The 24,464-nt window shown below is 50.0% G+C and overlaps 2 protein-coding genes across 2 annotated transcripts in view; both read left to right on the forward strand.

Annotated features, from left to right (window-relative positions):
* Positions 1-9,563, forward strand: part of BPI (bactericidal permeability increasing protein) — a 29,210-nt gene extending 19,647 nt beyond the window's left edge. Inside the window, exons 10-15 of the mRNA XM_030830583.2 lie at positions 601-768; positions 1,848-1,915; positions 4,032-4,074; positions 6,862-6,925; positions 7,967-8,043; positions 9,525-9,563. Coding sequence (XP_030686443.2) covers positions 601-768; positions 1,848-1,915; positions 4,032-4,074; positions 6,862-6,925; positions 7,967-8,043; positions 9,525-9,563 — 459 coding nt within the window. The remainder of the gene's footprint in view (positions 1-600; positions 769-1,847; positions 1,916-4,031; positions 4,075-6,861; positions 6,926-7,966; positions 8,044-9,524) is intronic.
* A 9,109-nt stretch (positions 9,564-18,672) lies between these two features.
* Positions 18,673-24,464, forward strand: part of LBP (lipopolysaccharide binding protein) — a 36,676-nt gene continuing 30,884 nt past the window's right edge. Inside the window, exon 1 of the mRNA XM_030830613.2 lies at positions 18,673-18,796. Coding sequence (XP_030686473.1) covers positions 18,673-18,796 — 124 coding nt within the window. The remainder of the gene's footprint in view (positions 18,797-24,464) is intronic.

Genomic DNA, 24,464 nt, shown 5'->3' on the forward strand with positions numbered 1-24,464 from the left:
GGGGGGCAGGGAGACACAAACTTTCAGTCCATAATGGCCTCTTCAGGGGTGGTACTTCCAGAAATTTTTATACAGGAGGTACTGGTATAGAGGAGGTGTGACTGGTAGGGGGCCAGGGGAATTGTCTTGAGGCTTCATTTGCATAACGATAGCATTCTTTTTACTCAGACTGTGAATTTACCTGGGGGAGGATTGGAGGCTAGCTGAGATGGGGGTATTGCCAAAGCTCTCCTCTGTTCCCCCTTGAAGCCACCACTGCTCTCTAGACTTGAAGGAAGGAAAAGAGCGAAGCTAGGGAAGAATACAGGACAAGGATTCAGGGAGAGGGAACAGAGAGTGCAAAGGGTTTTAGATGGGAAGAGAGCAGGTCATATTTGAGGAAGAGAAGTCCCTTGTGGCTGGAGTTAAAGGGCGAGGGGTAGAAGCATGGGGCGTGAGGTTGGCAGGGTACCAAGTGCTGAATTATGCAGTCTTTATGATTTATTCCAAAAGTAATGGGAAGACATTGGTGGTGTTTATGCGGGACCAGGACAAGATTGGATTTAGAAACATTTTAATAAAATTGCCCCTTTTGTTGGTTGTCCCTGCTGGGGGCTGCAGGTGGCTAAGATGTTCCCTGACATGAAGATGCAACTCCTCATCTGGGCCTCCTCCCCACCGAACATTGCCGTGTGCCCCACTGGCCTTGACCTCACCTTTGCCCTGGATACCCAGGCTGTTGCTGTCCTCCCAGACTCCTCTTTGGCCCCCCTCTTCCTGCTTGAGATGGTAAGCTGCTCCCGGGTGAGAACAGATGGGGAGCCCTGGACAGGGCCAAGAGCATGGCCCTCAGAGTCAGAGGGACCAGTGTGAATCCTGCCCAGACTCAAACCTGGACTGTGTGTTTCCAGGGCCTGAGACTGGAGCCACTGTCCTACTGCTTCTGACTCCTACCGGCATTCATTCATTCCGTTGTTCGTTCCGTCCTTGGCTTGAAATATGCGTACTATTTCCAATTCATTCACTTGTATCTTTGGTCATTCAATTATGTATTTGTGGATTTGTTCATTCATTTATTCATTCATTTATTCACTTGACTGCTATCTTGAAATATACTATATCTTTGCTGGTTCATACGTACATTCATCTATTCCATTATTCATTTACTTATACCTTTGTTCAATTGATCATTCATTTGTATATTTGTTCATTCATTCCTTTATCATTTATTCACCCATGCATATCTTTATTCTGTCCTTTGTCAGTTTAATCCTCCACTTATTCAAGTATTTATTCCATGATTGACTTGTGCATTCATTCATTTGTTCGCTCTGTCACACCGCAAACATTTGGTGGTACCCACTCTGGCAGTTGAAGGCGAGGGCCAGATTCTCCCCACCAGGAGGTACTCAGGTCTGCCCAGTCTCAGGCTGAGGCCCATTTTCCCCACTTTGCAGATTCAGTGGGTTCTGAGGGGGTTGCCCAAGGCCGCACAGACAGTGGGCAGGAAAGCTGAGGTTGGGAATCTTGGTTTCCTGACTCAGTAAACATTCGTTGTGTGAATGAATGTCTGTGGGAATAGGGCTGGCCTGGACTCCAGCCCCACAGCCTGTCTCCCACAGTCCACGGGAGTGGCCTGGGAACGCTGAAATGGTCTCAGAAGCAGGGGGAGAAAATGGTAATTGGTTGACAAGCCAGGACTCATCAACAAGCACAAGGTTTGCAGAAGGAAGAGTCCTCTCCTCCGTGGTCCCGCAGGTGGGCTTCTCTGCCGAGCCTTTGTGAAGCTTACCTTCCGGTCTTGGAGGTTCGCAGAGTCCCCAGCCCCTGGGTCAGGGGCCTTCACTTCCTGGATTGTTTCTTTGCAGTACGTGAACGTTTCTGCGGATATTGGTGCCAGGTCAGACAGGCTTGTTGGAGAGCTCAAGTTGGACAAGTAAGTGGGCCTGTGGGCACGCGAGGAGGGGACTGCCCATCTGTTCTTGGTGCCCGTGGGCTAGCAATGACCTTACAACGTGCCAAGCTTTCCTGTTCATCCGTCACATTTAAGCCTCAAACAGCGCATGGTGGGCACCGTATCCGCATTTTGCAGACAGCAAAACTGATGCTCAGAGATGAAGTGACCTGAGACCACACAGTGTAGGGTGACCAACCATCTCGGTTTGTCTGCAGCGTCCCAGTTTTAGCACCGAAAGCCCCGCAGCCCAGGTCACCCCCCACCCCATCCTAGGCCCACTCATGGCTGGGCAGTGCCAGCTGATGGATCTGCTCCAGCCCCCGGCCACTCCACGTCCCTGGCCTTCCTTGGCACTTGGAAAACACTTCAACTTCTTCACACGCTTCCTTGGGACTTCGTCAGCCAACTCCTGCTGGGAGACTCTGGAATCCGTGCCTGGGTTGGAATCCCAGCAGAGGAGGTTGTGGTTAGGGATGTGGGCTCTGAGGTTGAGCCTGTTGCCTTGGAAGCGCAGCTCACCTTCGGCAAGCACTGAACTCTCCAAACTTCAGTCAGTTTCCCCGGCTGGTAAAATAAGCCCAATAATTGTTCTTTGCCAACAGCATCATTTTGAGGGTGAAATGAGGTATTAATATGTGTTGCAGTGCTTAGAACACTTCGAGGGATACAATAAGCAAGAGGAAAAGAGAAAGACAGAGGGGCACACAGAAAAAGAAAAAAAAATCAGAAATGAGGGAGAGTCAGAAAGAGACAGACAGAGAGAGACAAGGGAAGGGAGGGAGAGACGCAGAGAAAGAGAGTGAGAGCAAGACAGATGGAGAGACACATTAACAGGAGAGACAGAGAGACACAAAAGGTGGAAAGAAGAGAGAGAGACAAGCAGATACACAGAGATCAAGAGTGAGGGAGACGCACAGAGTCCATGCGGTGACCCCCGCATTCCAACCTGGCATCTACATCTTCATCACTTTCACACTGTTTAAACTGAGTCGACCCACATTCCTCCCCAGTTCTGCCTTCTCTCTGGCTCAGAGCTGTCCTTCTTAACCTTGAGTTTGGCTCCTGAGGTTTACGTGCTGCTTATTTCTCCTGGCATCATTTTGACAAGTGTTACTGCTTTAGAAACATGTGGATTTAATTTTCCTGGAAACACCCATGGGCCGCTCAAGTAGAGGAGCCGGGGAAAATAGAGCTGGGTGACGGCTGAACACAGACTTTCTAAAATATGCAAGGATGGGGGTGGTGAGAGTCCATAGGCAAGAGTTTTCAAACTTTGTAGGGTACTGGAGACAACAAAAGCTTTGACATCAGGGAGACCTGTTTGAAATTCTACTTGGCTGAATGTTAGCTGTGTGACCTTGGGCAGATTGCTTGACTTCTCTGAGCGTCAAGGACCTCACCTGTAAAATGGGAGTGTGATGGCCCTTGGCTCTTGGGTATTACGGGAATTCAATCGGATAAAGCAACCAACATAGCGAATGATAGGGGTTCAATAAATAGCCATTTATTTACCTATTTCCTAGATCATTGTTAAGATGCCATAAAGTCTGCAAATATGGGATTGTTTATTGGCTCAAATAATTGAAAAGTCCAAGGGTTTCAGGCAAGGGCGTATCCAAGTGCTCAAATGATATCCTTACAACTCTGACTCTCTTGATCTCTTGGCTTTACTATCCCTTATGCTGGCTTCATTTCCCAGCAGGCTGTCACCAAGTGATGGCAAAAATTGTTACCAGCATCTCCGTAATTTGCTGGAGAAAAGAGAATACCTCACTTCCGATATTTCCAGCAGAAGTCCTGGGACCAACTCTCATTGGACCAGCACGGGCTAGAAGTCAATCCTTAAAGCAATCACCTTGGCAGGGGAGATAGACTGCCCTTTGGCCAGCCCACCCCAGAACCCAGCATGAATAATGTAGGGAATGGGTGACCGTCCAAAAGGAAAGCAGGGGGCTGTCACCATAGAAAGGGGGAATGGATACAGGATGGGAAAACCAGACAGCATCTACCAGAGTGGGCCCCTTCTCCCCAGCAACTGAACTCTAATATGAGTCAGGCTAATGGTGGTCTCCACTTCCCCCTCCCCTTCTCACAGGCTGCTCCTGGAACTGAAGCACTCCGACATCGGCCCCTTCCCGGTGAGTCTGAGGCCATTGGTGGCTCCTTCCTTCCTCTGATCTTGAGATAACTGTCCTGAGGGCACCTGGGCTCATAGCATCATTTCAACAGACCACTGGTTCATTTGCATATAATTTGCCTGTGAAGTAATGATGCAGGGAGCTTTGTGGGCACAGAGACCCGAGCTGGAATTGCTGCTCCAAGCTTACTAACTGTGGGCCTTGGGCAAGTCCCTTCCCCTCTGTGAACTTCATATCTTCCCCACAAATCAGGGATAATCCTTTCCACCTGAGTTAGTGTGGTGAGTTTTAAATGGGATTAAATGTGCACAGTCAGGTACAGAAAATCTGCTCAACAGATGTTTGTTGGATAAACGAGTTAATTACCTTATTGAGTACCTACTATGTGGCAGGCACTGTTCCCCAGGTGTGGGAATGTGCTGATGAATTAGATAAGAAGTGACTTCTTCTAGAACCTACATTGTAGTAGAGAAACAGACAATAAGAAATGAAGAAGATCATTTCAGTCAAGATCAATGCTAGGAAAAACTAAGTGGAGGTGGGGTAGAAAGTGATGGGGGAGGTTAAGGGTTAGACCGTGTGATCAGGGAAAGCTTCTCTGGGGAGGTGATATTTGGGCTGAAGGAGCCCGCAAGGTGAAGATCTGTTGCAGGCAGAGGGAATAGCAGGAGAAAAGGCCCTGTGGTCAAACAAGCTTGGCATGTTTGGGGAATGCAGAGAAGCAGTGTGGCTGGAAAAAGCAAGTAGGGGCTGTAGAGAGGCAGGCAGGGGCTGGCTCGCCTGAGCTTCCTGGACTAGAACAGGTTGTGTTCAAAGGGCAGCGAGAAGCTGGTGAACGTTTCATGCATGGAGTGACATGATCTGACGTATACCTTATAAAAGATGCCTCTGGCTGGGATGGGGGGAATCGATTACAGGGGACGAGAATCAGACCATGTGGATCGTTGGGGAGGCAGGTGCATTTGCCCATGTGAGAGATGATGGACGCTGGGTCTAGGCCAGGAAGAAGGAGAAAGATGGTGGATTGGAGACACACTTTGGAAGTAGAATTAGAACTTGGTGAGAGATTTGATGTGTGTGGTGGGGGGAAAGGCAATGAAGAATGACTCCTAGATGTTTGGCTTGAGCAGCTGGGCGAATGAATGGCAGAGTCACTTAGAGACTGAGTAGGGCAGGTGGGAGGGAGACGACAGGTGTCTTGCCAGCCCAAGTAGATGATTCCACTACCCGGAATCACAGACTGTCATCAAATAGACTCACCCCTGCTGCTCCCCCATCACCACCCTCTGGCACTGGTGGAGAGTTGCCCGTGTAGATAGCAGGTCAAGTGTACTTCCACAGCCGACCTGAAGGAGCATCACTCTTGTGGCTTCCATTAGAAGCCACAGTGTGCTGATTCTGTCCACAGCACTTTACTGCACATGGCCCGAATCTTCCAGAGAGCCTCTTGCTGAACCTCTGGAGAACATTTCCTTAGATCTCTGAGATGCCCCCCAAGATTTCTGCTGAGTGGGTACCTTATAAACCACCCAGCCCTGAAGTCAGTCCCAACATCCCCTCCAAATCCAATGGAAATCCAGCCAGCCATTTCCATCTCATAAGATTACAACAAACAGAAGGACCCAAAGCGACCTCATTGCATTTTCATGGATTTACTGGTGCCAAGGCTCTCATGGTGGCAGCTGGACTCAGTCGGTCACTAACTTCTGCTTCCGCAGAAAATAAAAATTTAAAGTTCCCAGATTCCTGAGAAGAAGGGCACCACATTTGATGAACCCAGGGAACTACAGTCTGGGGAAGGAAACTCAATTGTTCTAGAAACAAAAATGTACATATTTACAAGGTGTGAATGTCACCACTACAGGCGATCATCGTGAGGGTGTTACATTATTTTTGAATTTTTTAAATTATAGCAAAAGCAAAGCATATACATTATAGAAGAGTCAGAACCTACAGGTTTGCAAAACACACAAACAAAAACTAAAAACCATTCCTGGTTTCACCACTTAATTAATGATTTGGAGTACATCCTTCCTGACCTTTTTCTATGCATATTTAATAACAGAATGGAATTACATGGTTTCTGTAGCCTACTTTTTCTTTATTTTTACAGGTTTATTGGAGTATAGTTGATTTACAATGCTGTATTAGTTTCTGCTGTACAGCAAAGTGAATCAGTTATACATTAGCCTGCTTTTTCCTACTCAAAAATATAGCACGAAAAATTTGTGCTGATAATTACATTTCTACAGTATCATTTTTAATAGGTGCATAGTATCTCTTAGTATCAAAGTACCACCATGTTCCCCAGATGATTCCCCAATTGTTGGACATGTAGGTTGCTGTTAATTTATTGTTTTGGTTCTATCTATCACAATGCCTTAGAGGCATGTTTGCTGGCCCACCACGCACACACATTTTTAAAGCTTTGGATGAACATTGCCGAATAGCCCTCCAAAAGTTTGAACTAGTTTGCTCTCTAGCCCAGTGTCAGAGCAGGTGCATTTTCTTATGCAAAGTTTTTCACATTTAAATACTCTGTGACGACCTTCCTTACCTCAGCCTTGCCCCCTACAGTCTAGAATGTGATTTGTATCTGGAAACTTTAAAGCAAACGGGGTCACTTTGGTGACCTTGATCGAGCTGCAGAGTTTTCGCGTCACCCCTGGGTCCATCTCTCAGCGGTTTTCCCAGCTGTGAGGTTGCCCTGGGTGGGAGGGAGGGTGACGGAGGACAGCTGATGCTACAGTGCCCTGATGTGTGTCCCATCGTCCTCGTGACCCCCAGGTTGAATTGCTGCAGACTATCATGAACTACGTTGTACCCACTGTCATGATTCCCAAGATTAACGGTAAGGAGTTTTGGAGAAAGGATTGATTTTCAGTCCTGGGGAAGAGGCGGGGTGGGGGTGGGGTTCGGTCCTGAAACCACCCAATACCCAGCCCCAGCTGTGGTAGCTGGAGGTGGTGCCCTCAGATGAGCCTCAAATGGCATCTGACCCAGAAAAGGGATGGGAAAAACGGTTGAGTTCCTCCCATGTGCCCATCCAGCCTTTGAGACAGCCCCTAAGACAGGGGATGGCAACGGCGTCAGTTTTCATAGGAGGAAATGGGAGATCAGAGAAGTTAAGTGATTGTTCCAGGTCACAGAGAAGGTGAGAGATGGAACTGGGATTTGATCCCAGCCCTGAAGCCAGAGCCCTAGGTCTTTTTCCACCTCTGAGAGAGAAGGACCAAGGAAGAAGGGCGAACCTGGGCTAACGCTTCCACTCAGCTCACTCACTGGTGAAACCCCTGGCCTTTGCAGAGCCAGGGGCAAGGGCACAAATAGAGGCCCCCGTGCTGTGTAACTAGAACACTTGGAAATTGTAAATGAAGACAACCAATTATTACATATAGTCTCTGGCTTCTCCTCCTACCTTGACAAATGCAGCTTCGTAATGACCTGAGGGACCAGGTTGGAGTTTAGAATTCTCCAGAGTTTCACAGCAGAATGCGGCGGGATGGGGGAGCTGGACCACAGCCCGTTTCCAGTTTCATCCTAAACATGGACGGGCTTCGTGTGCCTATCCATCACATGTCCCCGGGGGGCCTGCACAGCCCAGCAAGCAGCCGCTCCGGCTGTCACTCGGGCTGGGTGTGCACCAGCAGCGCCGGCACCCTCAGGAGGGTGGTCTTCGGGCTGAGGGGGCGGGCATTCACCAGTCCTGGGTGCTCAGAGCACGGTGGAGGAGAGAGTGGGAGATTCCAGGCAGCCTCTTCACAGGTTTCTTCCCAGAGCCGGGCCAGGGCGGCCGGGCTGTCTGTCTCAGATCCTTGCCGCTCCCTCTACCTCCCTCTTCCCTACAGAGGAAGTACCTTAACCTTAACCTCTACCTTAACCTCCAATGCAGAGAAGCTGCAGAAAGGCTTCCCTCTCCCGCTGCCCGCCTCCATCCAGCTCTTCAACCTGGTGTTTCAGCCTCACCAGGTGAGTCCCCAAGCTCTCCTTCGCCAAATCTCCCATCACAATAGCCACCTTCCTCCATGTCAGCTCTGGATCAAGCGCTTTCTACCCTTTCAACAATCCCAGAGGGTGGGCGCTGTTACTAAACAGAGAACAGAGGCTAAGACTCAGAAAAGCCACATGGCCATCACATGAAGTCCAAAGTCAAAGCCAGGTCCCTGCTTTTAACCATAGGCTGCACCACTCCCACCCTCCCCTTGGTAAAAATGGAACTCACGTGGTGGCCCCAAAGCCTCTTTTATAAGGTGGATGCACTTAAATACTTGACAGGTAGGTGTCACGTGCCTTCCTTTGCATCCAGCATCCTTCTAGGCCCTGGGGTATAAAGCGCAGGGCCTGGCAGATTAGATACGGTAATGGACGGCCTCCTCTTTCCTTTCCCTCACCCTGACCCCCTGACAGCCTGTGACACTATTTTCCCCCCATCCATGGAATCTTTCTTCTCCTAGCTTTGAAGATTCCCTCTCCCGGTTTTCCAGCCACCTCTCACTGGGCTGTTTGGTCTCCTTTGCTGGTTCCTCCTTCCCCTACCAGTGGGAGTTCTCCAGGGTTCCTGCCCCGGCCTCCGCCCTTCCCCCGCTATTGCTTTCCCTGGTCACTTTCATCAACTCAGGCTCAACAGCTACCTTTGTGCCGCCCAGTGACCCGGCCGTGCTTCCAGTCTCTTCTACGTTCCCGAAGTGTACATATGCTGGTTTCCTCGTGCCTCCATCCTTAAACCCACCGTGTCCCAACAAAGCTGTTAACTCTGCAAGGAAACCATCACCCACTCTTACATTCCTTACTGCTGTCCATGGCTTCCTGATGACCTGGTGGCCCTCCTGGGAAACCTCCGCCCAGCTTCCTCCCTCTCCCTCACCCCCAACATCCATCCCATCAATCCCTGATTCTTTCAACTTAATGGGAGAACTACCAGGGCTAAGAGACAGTAGAGAAATAGCTGAGCGAGCAGAGGAAACACATTCCCCATGTTCCCTACATGTTACCAAGTTCATCCTTAAAATAAAAAAATGACCCCATAGGCACAATTTAATTCCTTCATTTCTGAAAATTCTGAGTGAAGGGCAGGAAGGAGCAAAAGAGAAGTGGTTTTGCAACTGTGATTGCAAGGAGGGCTCCCTGGAGCTGCCAAGAGGCAGGGATGACAAGTGAAGGCCTTCCCAGCAGCCCAGGGGTCTCCACGTCTGAGAAGAAAACAGCTGGCAGAGAAGCTGCTGACAGATTCACGGGCCGTGGCAGCCACGGATGTGCAGACCCCAGGGGTGGGATGCCAGGTGCCCCCCGCCCCACTCACTCCTGCCTTTCTGTCAGCAGACAGGCCTGCACCACTCTCTCCTTCCCGACAGACAGGCTCCCAGAGTTTCCTTCTAAAAACCCAGCATCCCCATATTCACAGATGAGGGGTACACTTCCGGCTGATGACAGCCTTCTCGTCTCTCCCCCAGGATTTCCTCCTGTTCGGTGCAGATGTCCAGTACAGCTGAAGTCCCCATGGGTGCTGGGGGCTGTCAATCACATCGGGAGGTGAGGGGCTGTCAGCACCCTAACCCTGACAGGCCCCACGGAGCACGGGCTGCCTCCCTCCAGGCTTCCCTCTCTAGCTCTTGACTCGGAGACTCTTGCAAACGTCTCTGAACTCAGATTCAGAAATGATCTAAACATGGGAACCTTGTTCCTTGGAAAAGTGTGTGGTGTGTATTTTAGGGATTATGAATTTCTTTCAAGGGCTAAGGCTGCATGGACATTTCCTCCAGGAATTGCATTTCAATTGTAATCACAATATTTCTCTTTGTGCTTCCCACAACATTAAAAAAGAAAAATAACAAAAACCCTGTTTTTTCTGTGGAATTTTGTGTGATGGTATGGTTTCTTCTTGTTTTATGTCCATTCATTCGTTCATTGGCTGTACGCAGTGTGGCCAAGATACAATCACCTCTTTTTAGTTCTCTAATTCATTTCTTGAGCCCCCCACATGCTTTCCTTAGCAGAAACTCCCACTGTCCCTTTTTGAGGGCATCCCTCATTCAACAATCCCCAAGAATAATTGGGGTTTACTTAGTCCAAAGGGAGTGGGTCTTGCTTCCTAATGTCAGGCAGAGGTCTGTAGAGTGGCTCTGTCCATTGGGATGTTGTTCCTGCTACTGCCACATGGTGTCGCTGTTGAACAGTGATTCCGCACCGCCCATTGTCTTCCTGTGCAGTCATCTACCGGGGCTGTTGCTCCTGTCACTACCACGCGGGGTCGCTGTCGGGCGCTTATCCTGCACAGCCCGTTTTCTCTGCCCCACACTTGGGCTCCACCTTGATGGCTCTTTTAGTCCATGCTTTCCTGCCCAGCCATTGGGCCCAAAGCAGAACACTGAGTCAGGGGACAGAGCCCTTTGGAGTTTTTAGTCAGTCACATTCTCAGCTGCAGTTAACACTTCCCCATGACTCTGCAGGCTGGTATGGAAGCCCGATCACCAGCCCAGACTGTTGTTGAACTCTTGGTGAGTTTCCCTGGGGACTTTGGGCCATTTCCTATCATGGAACATCAGGTGTGGCTATCTCAGGCCATTAGATAGAGCCTAACAGCACTGTACTTGAAACTGGTGGAACATTCCTGGAAAGCCTCCTTAGATGTTGACATTTGGTCTGAGACCAGAAAAATGAAGAAGAGTTTGAAGCAGGCAGTGGTGTATGGATGACATGACCAGATTTCGTTTTAAAAATGTTTTTTTGTGTGTGACTTCTGAAAGCATTAGAGGGGCAAGAGTGGAAGAGGGTGGGCACAAATTAGGAGTCTGTTGTCCTTCAGAATTCATCCAGGCTGGTGCTAGTAAAAATGGAGAGAAACACTGCAGTGAGGAAAAGCAGATAAAAGACATTTTTTAATTTTAAAAGAAAAATGTACATGCTTCTGCTAACATCATCGATTCTCTGTTAAATGGAGGTAGCGACTCTGGGGCCACGAAGGGAGGGACATTGATCAAGCACAGCACACTAATGATTTCATTTAATCCTCACAGCACTTTCCATCCCCCAGGGTGAGATTTGTTCAGTCCTTGTAGATTGAGTCACTCCCTGGATTACACATCTGGTAAGTGGCTGAGCTGGGATTCCTGCCTTTTATGTCATCAGAGCCCATGCTCTTTCCGCTCCTCCCAGATGTCCAAATCTTGCCTGTTTGGGGCTTGGCATATTGAAGGCAGGACTACTGGTTTCAGTTGCCTAGGCGGTGCACTGTAAAAAGGTACCAGGCTGGGGCTTCCCTGGTGGCGCAGTGGTTGAGAGTCCGCCTGCCGTTGCAGGGGACACGGGTTCGTGCCCTGGTCTGGGAAGATCCCACATGCCACGGAGCGGCTGCGCCCATGAGCCATGGCCGCTGAGCCTGCATGTCCTGGGCCTGTGCTCTGCAACGGGAGAGGCCACAACAGTGAGAGCCCCGCGTACCGCAAAAAAAAAAAAAAAAAAAAAAAGGCACCAGGCTGAGGGAACAAAACCCTTTCTCTAATTTGTCCTCCAAGAGGGTGCACTTTTTCTGTTGGCCAAAGACTAATGGAGGCACTGAATAGGAACAGAGAAAAGCAGCTTGTTAGGCTGGAAGAGGGTGAATTGAGCACAGCATGGGATGAGGCTGGAAGGCCTTGAAGACTGTTAAGGACTCTGGATTTTGTTCCAAAAAATAAGGGAAGCCATTGGAGAGTTTTGAGCAGGAGAAGGACACAATCTAATTCTCATTTTTTAAAGACCCCTCTGGCTGGGGTGGGAGCATAACAGATAAGTAAGGGGACATAACCCTGCCTTTTCCCACCCTCACTTCATCTCCCATCATTCTCTTTGGAGATGGTCGGCCCCTTCCCACGCCTACCCTCTACTTTCCAAAACATTCAGGTAGCCCGTGCCCCACTTTCTATAGAAAAAAGTACAATTATTTCTTGGATCTAAAGACCTGTGAGTGGGACTTCCCTGGTGGCTCAGTGGTTAAGAATCCACCTGCCAATATAGGGGACACGGGTTCAAGCCCAGGTCCGGGAAGATCCCACATGCCGCGGAGCGGCTGGGCCTGTGCGCCACAACTACTGCATCCCACGTGCCTCGAGCCTGTGTTCCACAACAAAGAGAAGCCACCGCAATGAAAAGCCTGCGCACCACAACAAAGAGTAGCCCCCACTCGCTGCAACTAGAGAAAACCCATGCACAGCAACGGAAAAAAAAAAAAAAGACTAGTGAGTGGAACACAGTGTGCCCTGGAGACCTCTTACTAGTGGCTGAGAAATAGGCAGTTGTTTGGAGGTCTGATGTGAGGGGCATCCCCCCAACACACTCCAAATTATCTGCCACGCTGCCTACAAAACCACTGTTAGAGCGGCTTCTTCCTTCAGGCTAAGCACTGCTCACTCCAAATGATGGCTAATGGGTACAGGGTTTCTTTGGGGGGGAGGTGCAGAAAATCTTCTAAAATTAGATTACGGTGAGAGTTGCACAACCCTGTGAATATATAGGGCTGGCCAAGAAGTTCGTTCGGCTCTTTCCATTAAAAACCCTAGCGAATTTTTTGGCCAACCCTATACTAAAACCCATTGAACTGTACACTTGAAGTGGGTGGATGTTATGGTATGTGAAATATGTTGATAAAGGTGTTTAAAAAAAAAGAATTGAGCTGTCCACTGTGGACTGCCTAAAAGCTCATCATCAGAGCAGTTTCACTTCTGGTTAAGCATTGCCCACTTGGGGCTCCTTTTGGCAGTGCTGACTTAAATATGAAGGAGGGGCACCCTACAGGGGGAGAGAAGAAGAGGTGTCAACCCAATCCCTCTTGGGCTGCACAACTTTGCGAATGGCACTTAACCTCTCTAATCCTCTATTTCCTCCTCTGAAAAGTAGAGGTAGAACCTTGCCCTCCCCTGTGGCGTGAGGGTGTTGTGAGGAATGAGTGGTACCATTGATGAGCTCATGCCATGGTGGTTAAAAGCAGAAGCTGTGGTCCCAGACACCGTGGATTCAAATCCCTGCTCTGCTGTTTACCAGCTGTGTGACCTTGAGCAATTAAGCCTCTGGCCTTCAATCTTCTCATCTGTAAAATTAGGATCATAATAATACCCATCTCAAAGCGTGGTTATGAGAATCAAATCAAAAACTCACTAATCCTCACTCTACTGTAAGGACTATATCTGGCTTGCCACAGTTCTCTTCCCAATGCCTGCCGTACAGGTGACACTCAATAAATATTTAGTTTTTAAATGATCTGGGATTTGAATCCAAAACCACTTTGTCATGATTTTCAAAGTATGATCCAGGGCTGCCTGCCAGGATGGGCCTGACCCCAAGAAACAGAACCACTGCCTGGCTAGAAATCTGGGTTCAGTGATGGATTCACCGTGTGGCTGGTCTTCCCCACCTCGGTCTCAGCCTCCCCTTCTGTAAAAGCAAGGGCCCTCTGGACTTCCAGGAAAGGAATCCAATAAAGTGAACTCTGGCAACTATTAAAGAATCTTTTCTTGCTGAGACATTTTCATTTTAACAGAAGCTCCTTAGGGTCCCGAAAGCTATTAAGACCTGTTGAAATGAGGCTATGGCTCCAATTTTAGATGCTGCCAATTGCAGAGGCGGAGAAGGGGTGGAGGGAGACATGGGAGGGTTTTCAAGTTCCTTAGAGTTTCCCCGGGGTGAGAGGCTGTGTGTCCTCATGGCCAGCCCTGCTTCAGCAGGTGACATCTCCTGGCATCCCAAGTAGGTGACACAATCTCAAACCACATTGGATCGGCACTGACAGTACTATTTTTTTTTTCTGTAAATCCACATGCCTCAGGGCTCATGCATGTGTGTGTGTGTGTGTGTGTGTGTGTGTGTTCATGCACACACATCACAGATCTGCAGGTGACTGGGTTGAGAGAGGGGGCAGCCATAGACATCAAACTCCAAAGTACCTACAGAGCTCCAAAAAGGCAGGTCTTCACGACATCCTTCTCTTCAACTAGAGCCAATGTGCTCAGGAGTGCAGGCACCATCATAGAAAACTGTGCCGAAAATAAGAGTGAACAGAGGTAGAAAATCACTGAGCTTGGAGGGAACTTGAGGCCCACTTAGTCCATTGTTCTCAAAGTACAGTCCAGGATTGCCACCACCTGGAGCTTGTGAGACAAGCAGAGTCTCAGCTACCAAAGGAACGTGATGAATCAGAATTTGTATTTAACAAGATCCCTGGTGTATATATACATACCACAACTTCCTTATCCATTCATCCGTTGACGGACTCTTGGGTTGTTTCCATGTCTTGGCTACTGTGAATAATGCTGCAATAAACACTGGGGTGCGGATATCTCTTCAACATCCTGTTTTCATTTCCTTTGCATATATATCCAGAAGCGGAATTGCTGGATCATACAGCAGTTCTATTTTTAATCTTTTGAGGGACTTCCATACTCTTTCCCTAGTGGCTGTACCAATTTACATTCCCAGCAACAGTCTACAAGCATTCCCTTATCTCCACATCTGGAATTTGTATATCTATACGCAATGGACTATTATTCAGCCATGAAAAAGGAGGGAATCCTGTCATTTGCAACGACATGGCCCTTGAGGGCATTATGCTAAGCAAAAAAAAAGATAAATATTGTATGATATCATTTATAGGTGGAGTCTAAAAGAGCTGAGCTCGTAAAAATGAGAGTAGAATGGTGATTACTGGGAGCCTGGGGCAGGGGGGAACTGGGGAGATGATATTTAAGGGTCCAAACTTGGAACTAGTAGATAAATAAGTCCTGTAGGTCTAATGCACAGCATCGTGATTACAGACAACAATACTGTATCATAAACTTCAAAGTTGCTAAGAAACTAGATCTTACTTATTCCCACCACAAAAAAGAAATGATAATTGTGTGCTGTGATAGAGGTGTCAGCTAACGCTACAGTGGTGATCATACTACAATATATAAATACATCAAGTCAACACGTTGTACAGCTTAAACTTACCTGTCAATTATATGTCAATGAAAATAAATTTTAAAATAAAATAAATAAATGAGATCCCTGGGATCCGAGGAACACTGTCCTAGTCCAACACCTTCATCTGCATTTGGAGGCAAAGTGAGGATCAGAGAGGGGCATGGTTTACCCTGTGTCACACAGCACATCAGGAGCAGAGCCTAGACAGGGACCCAGGCTTCCTTGCTGCCAGTGCGTCACGTGTTCTGGCTCTGTGTTTCGACACACTCTGCTTCCTTCTCTTGGACGCTCTCGGCTCTCTCCTCTGCAAAACCACGTGTGACCTACAAGACCCAAGAGGATCTCACCTCCCCATGGAAGCTGGCCCCCAGAGACATCCTTGGTGGCAGAGTGAGGGTTGCTCTGTACTTTTAGTTCTGTCTCACAGGCTACTGTTCCCGCACAAGACCTGTTCAGACTTTGGAAAAGAACTCAGAGCTCTCCACGAGAGGAAGGCATTTGCTACAAAAGGTCAATAACAGAAGAAATACTCAGTGTACCAACTGTGTCCATCAGGGTCTAGGCAGGAAATCAGAATCCAGTTCAGATGGTTCTCGGGATTCGAATGAAGGGGCTATTTACAGAGCTGGGGGACAGGCTTAAGGAAACCTGTGAAGGATGGGAGGCCCCCAGGAACTAGCCTCCCTAGGCTTGAAGCAGCAAAGAAAGCAGTAGGGGAGTCCCAGCCTTGGGGGGAGATGGGGAGGCTGGAGCCAAGGGTGAGAGGAGTGTCAAGAGTGATGCAACCGTGGCCAGACTTAAAATCCAAAGCAAGGAGGAAGCAGGGAGAAGGGCCTGACCCTGCTGTCTTCCTAACCTCCGACCTCCTGCCGTGCTGGCCTTTGTCTGAGCCCAGCTACAGATGAGAAAAGTGAGTCAGCGTGCCCAAGGTCACCCGGTGGGTGAGCCAGGATTCAAAGCCAGGCCACCTGGTCCCAGCATCCATGCCCTTAAGCTTTCACTTTTCCCGTTTACGTTCATTCACTCAATTATCTACCATGTGCTGCTCAGTATTCCAGGCACTGTGGTTTCCAAATTCTGGGTTTTCCAAATTCTTTTCGAGACTTTTGTAATCAGAACACACTAAACACCGTTCCTGTTAAAAGGGAGAGCGTTTTCTCTGCTGTAGGACTTGATGGTGGGGGAGTGACAGCGGCTTTGGCTTTCGTGGAGGTGGATGGACAGACTGGTAGGAGAAAAGTCCAGGGGTTCTGACCAGTGTTGGATTCATGCTGCTCCCAGGGGCCTCTGCTGGGTCCTGGGTCACCAGCAGGGACCTTGACCTGGGGGTGGGCACCTGTGGCGGTGGAGGCCGGGCCTGGGCCCGTGGGGCACGCTGGCCAGCCGGGGAGTTCTAAGGTCCAAAGCTCACTGCTATGGGAACTCCCGGCCCTGCAAACAGCCCCCAGCCTGGACGTTCTCAGACCTCTGCCAGAGGAAGAGTGCCATCTGTGTCCCCATGAGGTCCTCATTCTCTAGAATGTCCTCCCTCGTCTCCAAGCTAGAAGGGCCCATGGGAGTCACCTGCTCTGTCCCCCTCATTTTACAGAGGGAAACTTGGGCACAGAAGGAGACAAGGCTTGCCGAGGGCCCCATGGCCAGGCAGAAGCCAGATCCGAACCTTGGTTTCCCGGCTCCCAGCCCAGCGCCCCTCCCTACCTCCACAGTCAGAGTCCAGGGAGCAGATGCCCCCAGGCACATTGCTGCCAGGCTTTTGTCCTTGTTCTTTGCTGGCCTGGAATGGCTCTTCCAAAGGTCACATCGTCCTCATCCTTAGGGTCCCAGCTCAGCATGTCACCTCAGAGAAGCCTTCTCTGACCATCGCTTTGCAATGGCATTCCACTGATCCGGGTTCAAACCCCTGCTGGGTGACTATGGCTTAATCACTTCACCCCTCTGAGCCTCAGTTTTTTCAGCTCAAAACGAAACTTCAACACTCACCGTAATGGGCTGCTGCAGGGCCGAGAGGGGCTGTGTGGCATAACCAGCATGGTGGCCCGCACATCGTAGGCGCTCAATAAATGCTGCTTTCCTGCCAGTTCCCACCCGGAGCTGGAAGGATCACAGGATTCACAAGGCTCAGCCCTGCCCTCAGGAGCACTCAGGCCTCTTGCAGGGGGATTGGGGGGTGGGACACAGGAGCCCAGAACCTCAGCCTGATGGACAGAAACAAACGGACACAGAGGAGCAGAGAGGCCCCAGTGTGGGCTTCCCTGTGCTCAGCGTGGGAAGTTCTGATCCCAACCCCAAATCCAGTGCCTTTTATGACCCACTGGGAAGAAACCCTGTCCCTCCTGCCACAGTCAGTGTATTGAGGCAGTCCAAAGACCCACCCAATTTCAAGATGAAGACACAGAGACCCCACCTTTTGATGGAAAGAGTATCAAAGAATTTGTGGGCATATTTTTAAAGTACCACAATTACAGAAAAGCAGAGAGTGGTTTAATGCTATGATGGAGAAAGTACAAAGGTTTCTGGGATCTCAGAGGAGGACCTTCCTCTAATCCAGGGAAATATTGAGGTGATCGGGGAAGGCTTCCTGGAGGTGGGGGCAAAACAAAACTCACGAATATAGGGAGTTCTTGGGAGGCTAGAGATCCCTACAAATTAAGCACAATCCCTACTATAAATTTTGTTTCCCAAAATAAAATTTTATTTTCTCTACTTACTGAAAATACAATATATCCCAAGAAAATAAAAATTGAAATACCAGCAAACAAAAAGTTTTTCAAAACACTCATAATCCTGCCCATCCAACCAGAAACAATCCCTCGTAACTCCTTGCTAAGAATTTTCCAGATTGGCAAACGTGAGAATAGAACAAAGAAATAGAACCTCACCCTATGATGCCATTGGCAATGGGCCCCTCATAAGCATCTTTCTGAAGTATCAAGAAATACATTTATTTCTACAGTCTCACTTTAAATGTATGAGAGTTAGTATACCCAGTGCGCTTTTGTTGAACGCCTTAGGGTCCCACTCTGACCTTGCCGATGTCACACGGAGCAGCAAAGGGCATCCTACTGCTGTGACATATTTCCACACTGACTTAATTATGTACTTAGAGTCAAGTTCCAGCAGTAGAATTACTGGGTCACTGGGCATGCAGGTGTTTAAGGATTTGCCAAGTTGCCTTCCAGAAGATTTACCACTAGCAAGGCTTGAGAAGCCTGTTTTCCCATAGGGGATGGGAAGCAGGGGTGTGGGGCGGAGATTTCTTTTTCACATAAACAGGTGAGTATATAACTCAGCTGGCTTGGACTCCCAGCTCTGCCACCTGCCGGGTGTGTGAGCTTGAGCCGGTGACCTGGCCCCTCTGAGCCTCTATAAAACCGGGCCTTCCTGGAAATGAACGTGGGGTGTTTTTGTGGGAAGAGGGCACAAACAGTGTCACCTGGGCCCAGGCCAACCCATCCTCTCACCCGGGGCGGCGACAACAGGCTTTTAAGTATGACCCATGACCCCAACAGTGTTGCAAGCAGGTTCCAGTCACTAGGCCTCCCCTTCCTGATTCCAGGAACCCGCCCCACTCAGGAGCTGCCCCAGGGCTCAGGCCTCAGTTACTTAAGGGAGCTGGGCCCAGCCTGAGGCTGCGACAGACCTGGCCCAGCCCTCTGGGAGCCCAGGATGGGGACCTCGGCTGGGGCTCTGTCCTCCCTCCTGCTGGGAATACTGCTCACATCCACCCCGGGGGCCCTGGGTGCCAACCCTGGCCTGGTCGCCAGGATCACCGACAAGGGCTTGGAGTATGGTAAGGAGCTCTGGTTGTTGGCTGGACTTGGCTGACCCGCTTGGCCCCAGGCGGCGCTGGGTACGGCAGGGGACACAGAGCGGACTCTCTCCCTTGGGGTGGTGCAGCCTTCCCGGCCAGGCAAACCTGGCTCGGGTTCTGGCCTCGTCACCCAACCCCTGGGCCACTTGGGCACGTTACTTGTCTTAGCTGGGTTCCCCACTAGCCAACAGAGATAAAGATTTGGGTGCGAGTAGTTGATTTGGGAGATTGATTCCGGGAAACACTGTAAGAGAGTAGTGATGTGAGATGAGAAAGGCAAGGTGGCCAGTGAAATGCCCAAGGTCGCGAGGCCCCTCCACAAGACCACCAGAGTCGAGAGTCAAAGCCAAACGGCAAGGGTCATTTATTGCAGGTTCGAACCTGGACCTCCGCGCACTCGTTGCCGGTGACGCTAAGAGGTCCTGGCGGAGTTTAGTACAGCTCTTTTATAGACCGGTACAAACATAGTCGCCGATTGGTTGACTTTTAAACAGAGACACTAGTCGCCGATTGGTTGACTTTTAAACAGAGACACTAGTCGCCAATTGGTTGACTTTCAAACAGAGACACTAGTCGCCAATTGGTTGACTTTCAAACAGAGACACTAGTCGCCGTCTGATTGGTTGGACGGTTGCGGGGGGGGGGGGTCAGCAGGCGTAATTACAGAAGCGAGAGCGGCTGGTTAAGTTTCGGTTTCCTGAGGTTTTGTTTCTTAATTAGAAATACTTAAGGCGGGGCCATGGTCGCAAAAAGAAATAGTGCAAACAGGAGGACTGATACAACCCTAGCAGTGCTGCGGCCTCCACCAGCCCAACGGCAGGGCGTCGGGAGGCTGTGCGCCCAACTTCAGGCGGCGCTCCCAAATGTGGCAAGCCCAGCGCCGCGCCCTGGAATGGTCCTTTTTCGGCCCTTCCCCTCCGGAAAGAACAGAAAAGAAATTCCAGGAAAAGCACAAATTGAATGCAGGGCGTCAACTCAGTCCTATTCTCACCAAACTAGAACATAGCCCCCTCATTCCCCCCTTTCTCATGAACCAGAGGAGCCAATCTTGGGTCCTCAAGGCTCCGTTTCTTCAATTTCTGAGGCCTCGCAGGGCTGATATTGTGTTCTTAATATCATTAGCTGGACTGTATTTATTCTTTCGCGAACAAAATTCATGACTTTACTGAGTATACAGGGACCTATAGTGAGGAGGAGAAGGAGGCATAGTAGAGGGCCCAGGATGGGGAGGAGGAAGGGGAGCATCCCATGAAATCCTGACCAAAGGGGATTATCCGCTAATTCTTGCCGGCGGCGAGCTAGGTCTTCCTGGAGCTGGTGGATCTTGTTTCTTACAATGCCTGATTTATTTGCATAGAAACAACATTTTTCTTTTAGGGCGAGGCATATCCCACCCTGTTCAGCTGTCAGCAAGTCTAAGCCCCTCCTATTCTGTAGGACCACCTCGGCCAGCGAATCTAATTGGTCCTGTAAGTCCTGAATGGTCCCAGAGAGAGTTTCTACATCTTCTATTAATTGCCTAGACAGCTGACTATAGGAGTGAAGGGAGACCCCAAGACCCGTACTCCCTGTGGCCACAGCTCCTGTAATTCCTAATCCTACCAGGAGGGATAGGACTGTAATGGCTCGTTTGGTTCTCCCTGCCCAGAGGTCAAAGCTGGGAATGGGCAATGGGGTGTCTCCCGAGATCAGGTCTACATTGGGGAGAAGGGTGGCCAGGGTGCAGACCCCTGTCCAATTCGGGGGTAAATAGGTGTATGCTAGGTTACTTCCACAGACAAAGACAGTGGTATTAGGACTACAGAGGGAGGAGTTCACGGGGATATATTGACTACATACATGGTCTGGGAGTCCAATTCAGAGGGATCGACCTTAGGGAGAATTAGGGGGTGGTAGCTGAGCTGTGGGTACAGATGCCGATAGGCCTCTTCTATTTGTCTTCGGGTTTCTATCTGGCGCACTGCGTCCTGGGGCCCCCCACCGTCTGACATATGTGTGGGGGCCCTGGTATTCCAGCATACCGGGGTCCCGGGGGTGCCAGTGCATCCAGCCTGAAGGTATTTATTATCATCACTAATGGTGGGGCTTTTATTATTCTGTAGTATGGCTGTGAAATAAGTCTTGTTATTGGCCCCTATACATTGCTGGTAAGAGGAATAGCACATGCTATGCATTGATTCCTGGAAGGTGGAACAGGGGCAAGTGGCTCGAGGGGGGAGTGGCTTAGGCTTATGGTAGCATTGCCAGTTTTGAGAGGCCCCGGTAACCCTATATTCCTGAACAAGATACGCAGTTATGCCCCCGCAGTCCTGCATATGAGTATACCCTCGGGGAACAACAGGAGTCTCCATAGTACCTCCCCTGCACTCGCACGGTGCACCATATAGTAGTTGTATTAAAGTATTCTTATTGGGGGGAGGGCCGAATCCTCCCCTCGTGGCCCGAGGGTTGAGGGTTAGGACTATCATTAGGGCTATCAACAGTACCTTGGTCATCATGGGGGAGGGTACGGCGCAAAGTCAGTTTGAGGGGATTGTTCTTACTCCGGTCAACAGTCCAGGTGACGTCAGCTTTAGTGGACTTGATGAGGTCAGAAAATGGGTCCACCGGCTTGACGTGTGTGTGATGGATCCAGGCAGCTATGCTGTCCACCTTGATGGCTGTCGGCGTTGTCAGGATGATCTGGTAAGGTCCTTTCCACCTGGGTTCTAGGGTCTCTTGTCGATGGTGTTTGACAAGGACCCAGTCACCTGGCCGGAGCTGGTGTGGAGTAGGTGGGGGTCCTGTTGCATATAGCTCTTTTAGTTTGGGCCAGATTGTCTCGTGTATCCGCTGTAAGGCTTGGAGGGAAGACAGGAGATTATTTTCTGGGTCCAATTGGATAAGGTTAGTCTTTAGGTTAGGGATGATAGGAGGAGGCCTACCATGCATTATTTCGTAGGGAGTAAATCCTAGCTTATAGGGGGAATTTCGCACCCTAAACAGAGCGTAGGGGAGTAGGACTACCCAGTTAGCGCCAGTCTCCATGGTCAATTTAGTCAAGGTCTCTTTTAGAGTTCTATTCATCCTTTCTACCTGTCCTGAACTCTGGGGGCGGTATGCACAATGTAATTTCCAATTAGCCCCAAGTATGGAAGCCAGATCCTGACTTACCTTAGAAACGAAGGCTGGCCCGTTGTCGGACCCTATCATAACTGGAAAGCCATACCTGGGCAGGATCTCTTCTAGTAGCTTCTTAGCTACTATTCGTGCAGTCTCATTCTTGGTTGGGAATGCCTCAGTCCAACCTGAAAAGGTATCTATAAACACCAGTAAATATTTATACCCATATTTGCCAGGCTTTACCTCCGTGAAGTCCACTTCCCAGTAGGCTCCAGGCTGGTTTCCTCTCTCCCGGATGCCAGTGGTTGGCGGGTGGGTGCTGGCATTATGGAGTTGGCAGACTGCACAGTCAGCAACCAGTCGTTCAGTCTTCTCGGAGACATTTTTAATTTTAAGTCCAGTCTGCCTGATGAGATCCTGTAGCCGTCGGGCGCCCAAGTGGGTGCTACGGTGGATCCGTTCAAGGACCAGGGTTCCTAGTCTCTCAGGAAGGAGGATATTGTTCTTAGCGTCCCGCCACCATCCGTCTCTAACCTGGGTTAGAGGAAGCTTGCTCATCCATCTGATGTCATCCTCCGAGTAGTCGGGTTGGGGTGGTAGTTCCCGGGGGCCTGGATCCGGCAGTTGCAGGGGAAGTAATGGTATTGGAGTGTGTGCCGCCTTTCGAGCCGTCTGGTCTGCCAAATTGTTGCCTCGGGTGACTGGATTCGTGGGTTTTTGATGCCCCGGGCAGTGTACAATGGCTAGCTTTTTGGGTTCCCATATGGCTGCTAGCAAAGCCAGGATTTCCTCTTTGTTCTTGATGTCTTTGCCCTCTGCTGTGAGTAGTCCCCGCTCTCGGTATATTGCCCCATGTATATGTGCGGTAGCGAAAGCATACCGGCTGTCTGTGTATATGGTAGCTTTTTGGCCTTTGCTCATCTTGAGAGCTTGGGTCAGGGCAATTAATTCAGCTTTTTGGGCTGAGGTCCCTGGGGGGAGAGTCTCTGCCCATATCACCTCAGTTTCTGATGTTACTGCTGCCCCCGCATACCTCTGACCTTGCTGGACAAAGCTGCTGCCGTCAGTGAACCATGTGACTTGTGCATCCGGTAGGGGCTGGTCACGTAGGTCTTCCCGAACCCCATGGATCTGGGCCAGTACCTCTGCACAGTCATGGAGTGGGGAGTCCAAATCTGGGTCAGGTAATAGGGAGGCAGGGTTTAATGCCCGCGGCGGAGTGTAGCTGATTCTGAGGGGATTTAACAGTAGACCCTGGTAGTGGACTAATCGAGCATTGCTCATCCATCGGTCGGGAGGCTGTTTGAGAACCCCGTCGATGGCGTGGGGGGTGGTGACATGTAACTCCTGCCCCATAGTTAGTTTGTCAGCATCCTTTACCATTAGGGCCGTGGCGGCGATCATCCGGAGGCAAGGAGGCCAGCCGGCAGCCACTGGGTCCAATTTTTTTGATAGGTAAGCAACAGGTCTGGGCCAAGGACCGAGGGGCTGGGTCAACACGGCCTTAGCTATGCCTTTGCTTTCATCTACAAAGAGGTGGAAGGGCTTGGAGACATCAGGGAGACCCAGGGCGGGTGCGGATAGCAAGGCAGTTTTAATCTGCTGAAATGACTGCTCAGCCTCTTCTGTCCATTCAAAGGGCGTCTGCTCTTTGGTGGCTAGGTATAGCGGTTTGGCCATTTCAGCAAATTTGGGTATCCATAAACGGCAGAACCCAGCCGACCCCAAAAATTCCCTCACCTGTCGAGGCGTGGTGGGTCTGGGGATGCGGAGGACGGTTTCCTTCCGTGCATCTGTGAGCCATCGTTGCCCCCCTTTCAATAGGTATCCCAGGTAAGTTACCTCAGGCCTGCAGATCTGTGCTTTCTTGGCAGAGGCTCGGTATCCCAGGGTGCCGAGAGTCCGTAGGAGGTTTCTGGTTCCCTGCAGGCAGGCTTCAGCGGTCTCAGCAGCTATTAAGAGATCATCAACATACTGCAGGAGGGTTACATTGGGGTTTTGTCTCCGGTACTCACTGAGATCCTCGTGTAGGGCCTCATCAAACAAGGTAGGCGAGTTTTTGAATCCTTGGGGAAGTCTGGTCCAGGTGAGTTGTCCGTTTATACCTCTCTCGGGATCTGACCATTCGAAGGCAAAGAGTTCTTGACTTTTGGGCGCCAAGGGTAAACTAAAAAAGGCATCTTTGAGGTCCAGCACAGTATACCATTGTTTTTCTGGACTAAGGGCGCTCAAAAGAGTATATGGATTGGGCACAGTAGGATGGATGTCTATGACCCGTCTGTTGACTTCCCTCAGGTCCTGCACTGGGCGGTAGTCTTTACTGTTAGGTTTGCGGACTGGCAGCAGGGGTGTATTCCAGGCCGACTGGCAGGGACGCAGTATCCCCAGGTCAAGAAGCCGGCGAATATGAGGAGTGATACCAGTCTTGGCCTCTAGGGGCATGGGATACTGTCGGACACGTGCAGGATCTGCCCCCGGTTTGATCTCTATGAATAGGGCTGGGCGGTGTTTGGCTAGTCCCACCCCCCCTGTTTCTGCCCATGCT

The sequence above is a fragment of the Globicephala melas genome, chromosome 15 (assembly GCF_963455315.2).
Source record: "Globicephala melas chromosome 15, mGloMel1.2, whole genome shotgun sequence".
Taxonomy (NCBI): Eukaryota; Metazoa; Chordata; class Mammalia; order Artiodactyla; family Delphinidae; genus Globicephala; species Globicephala melas.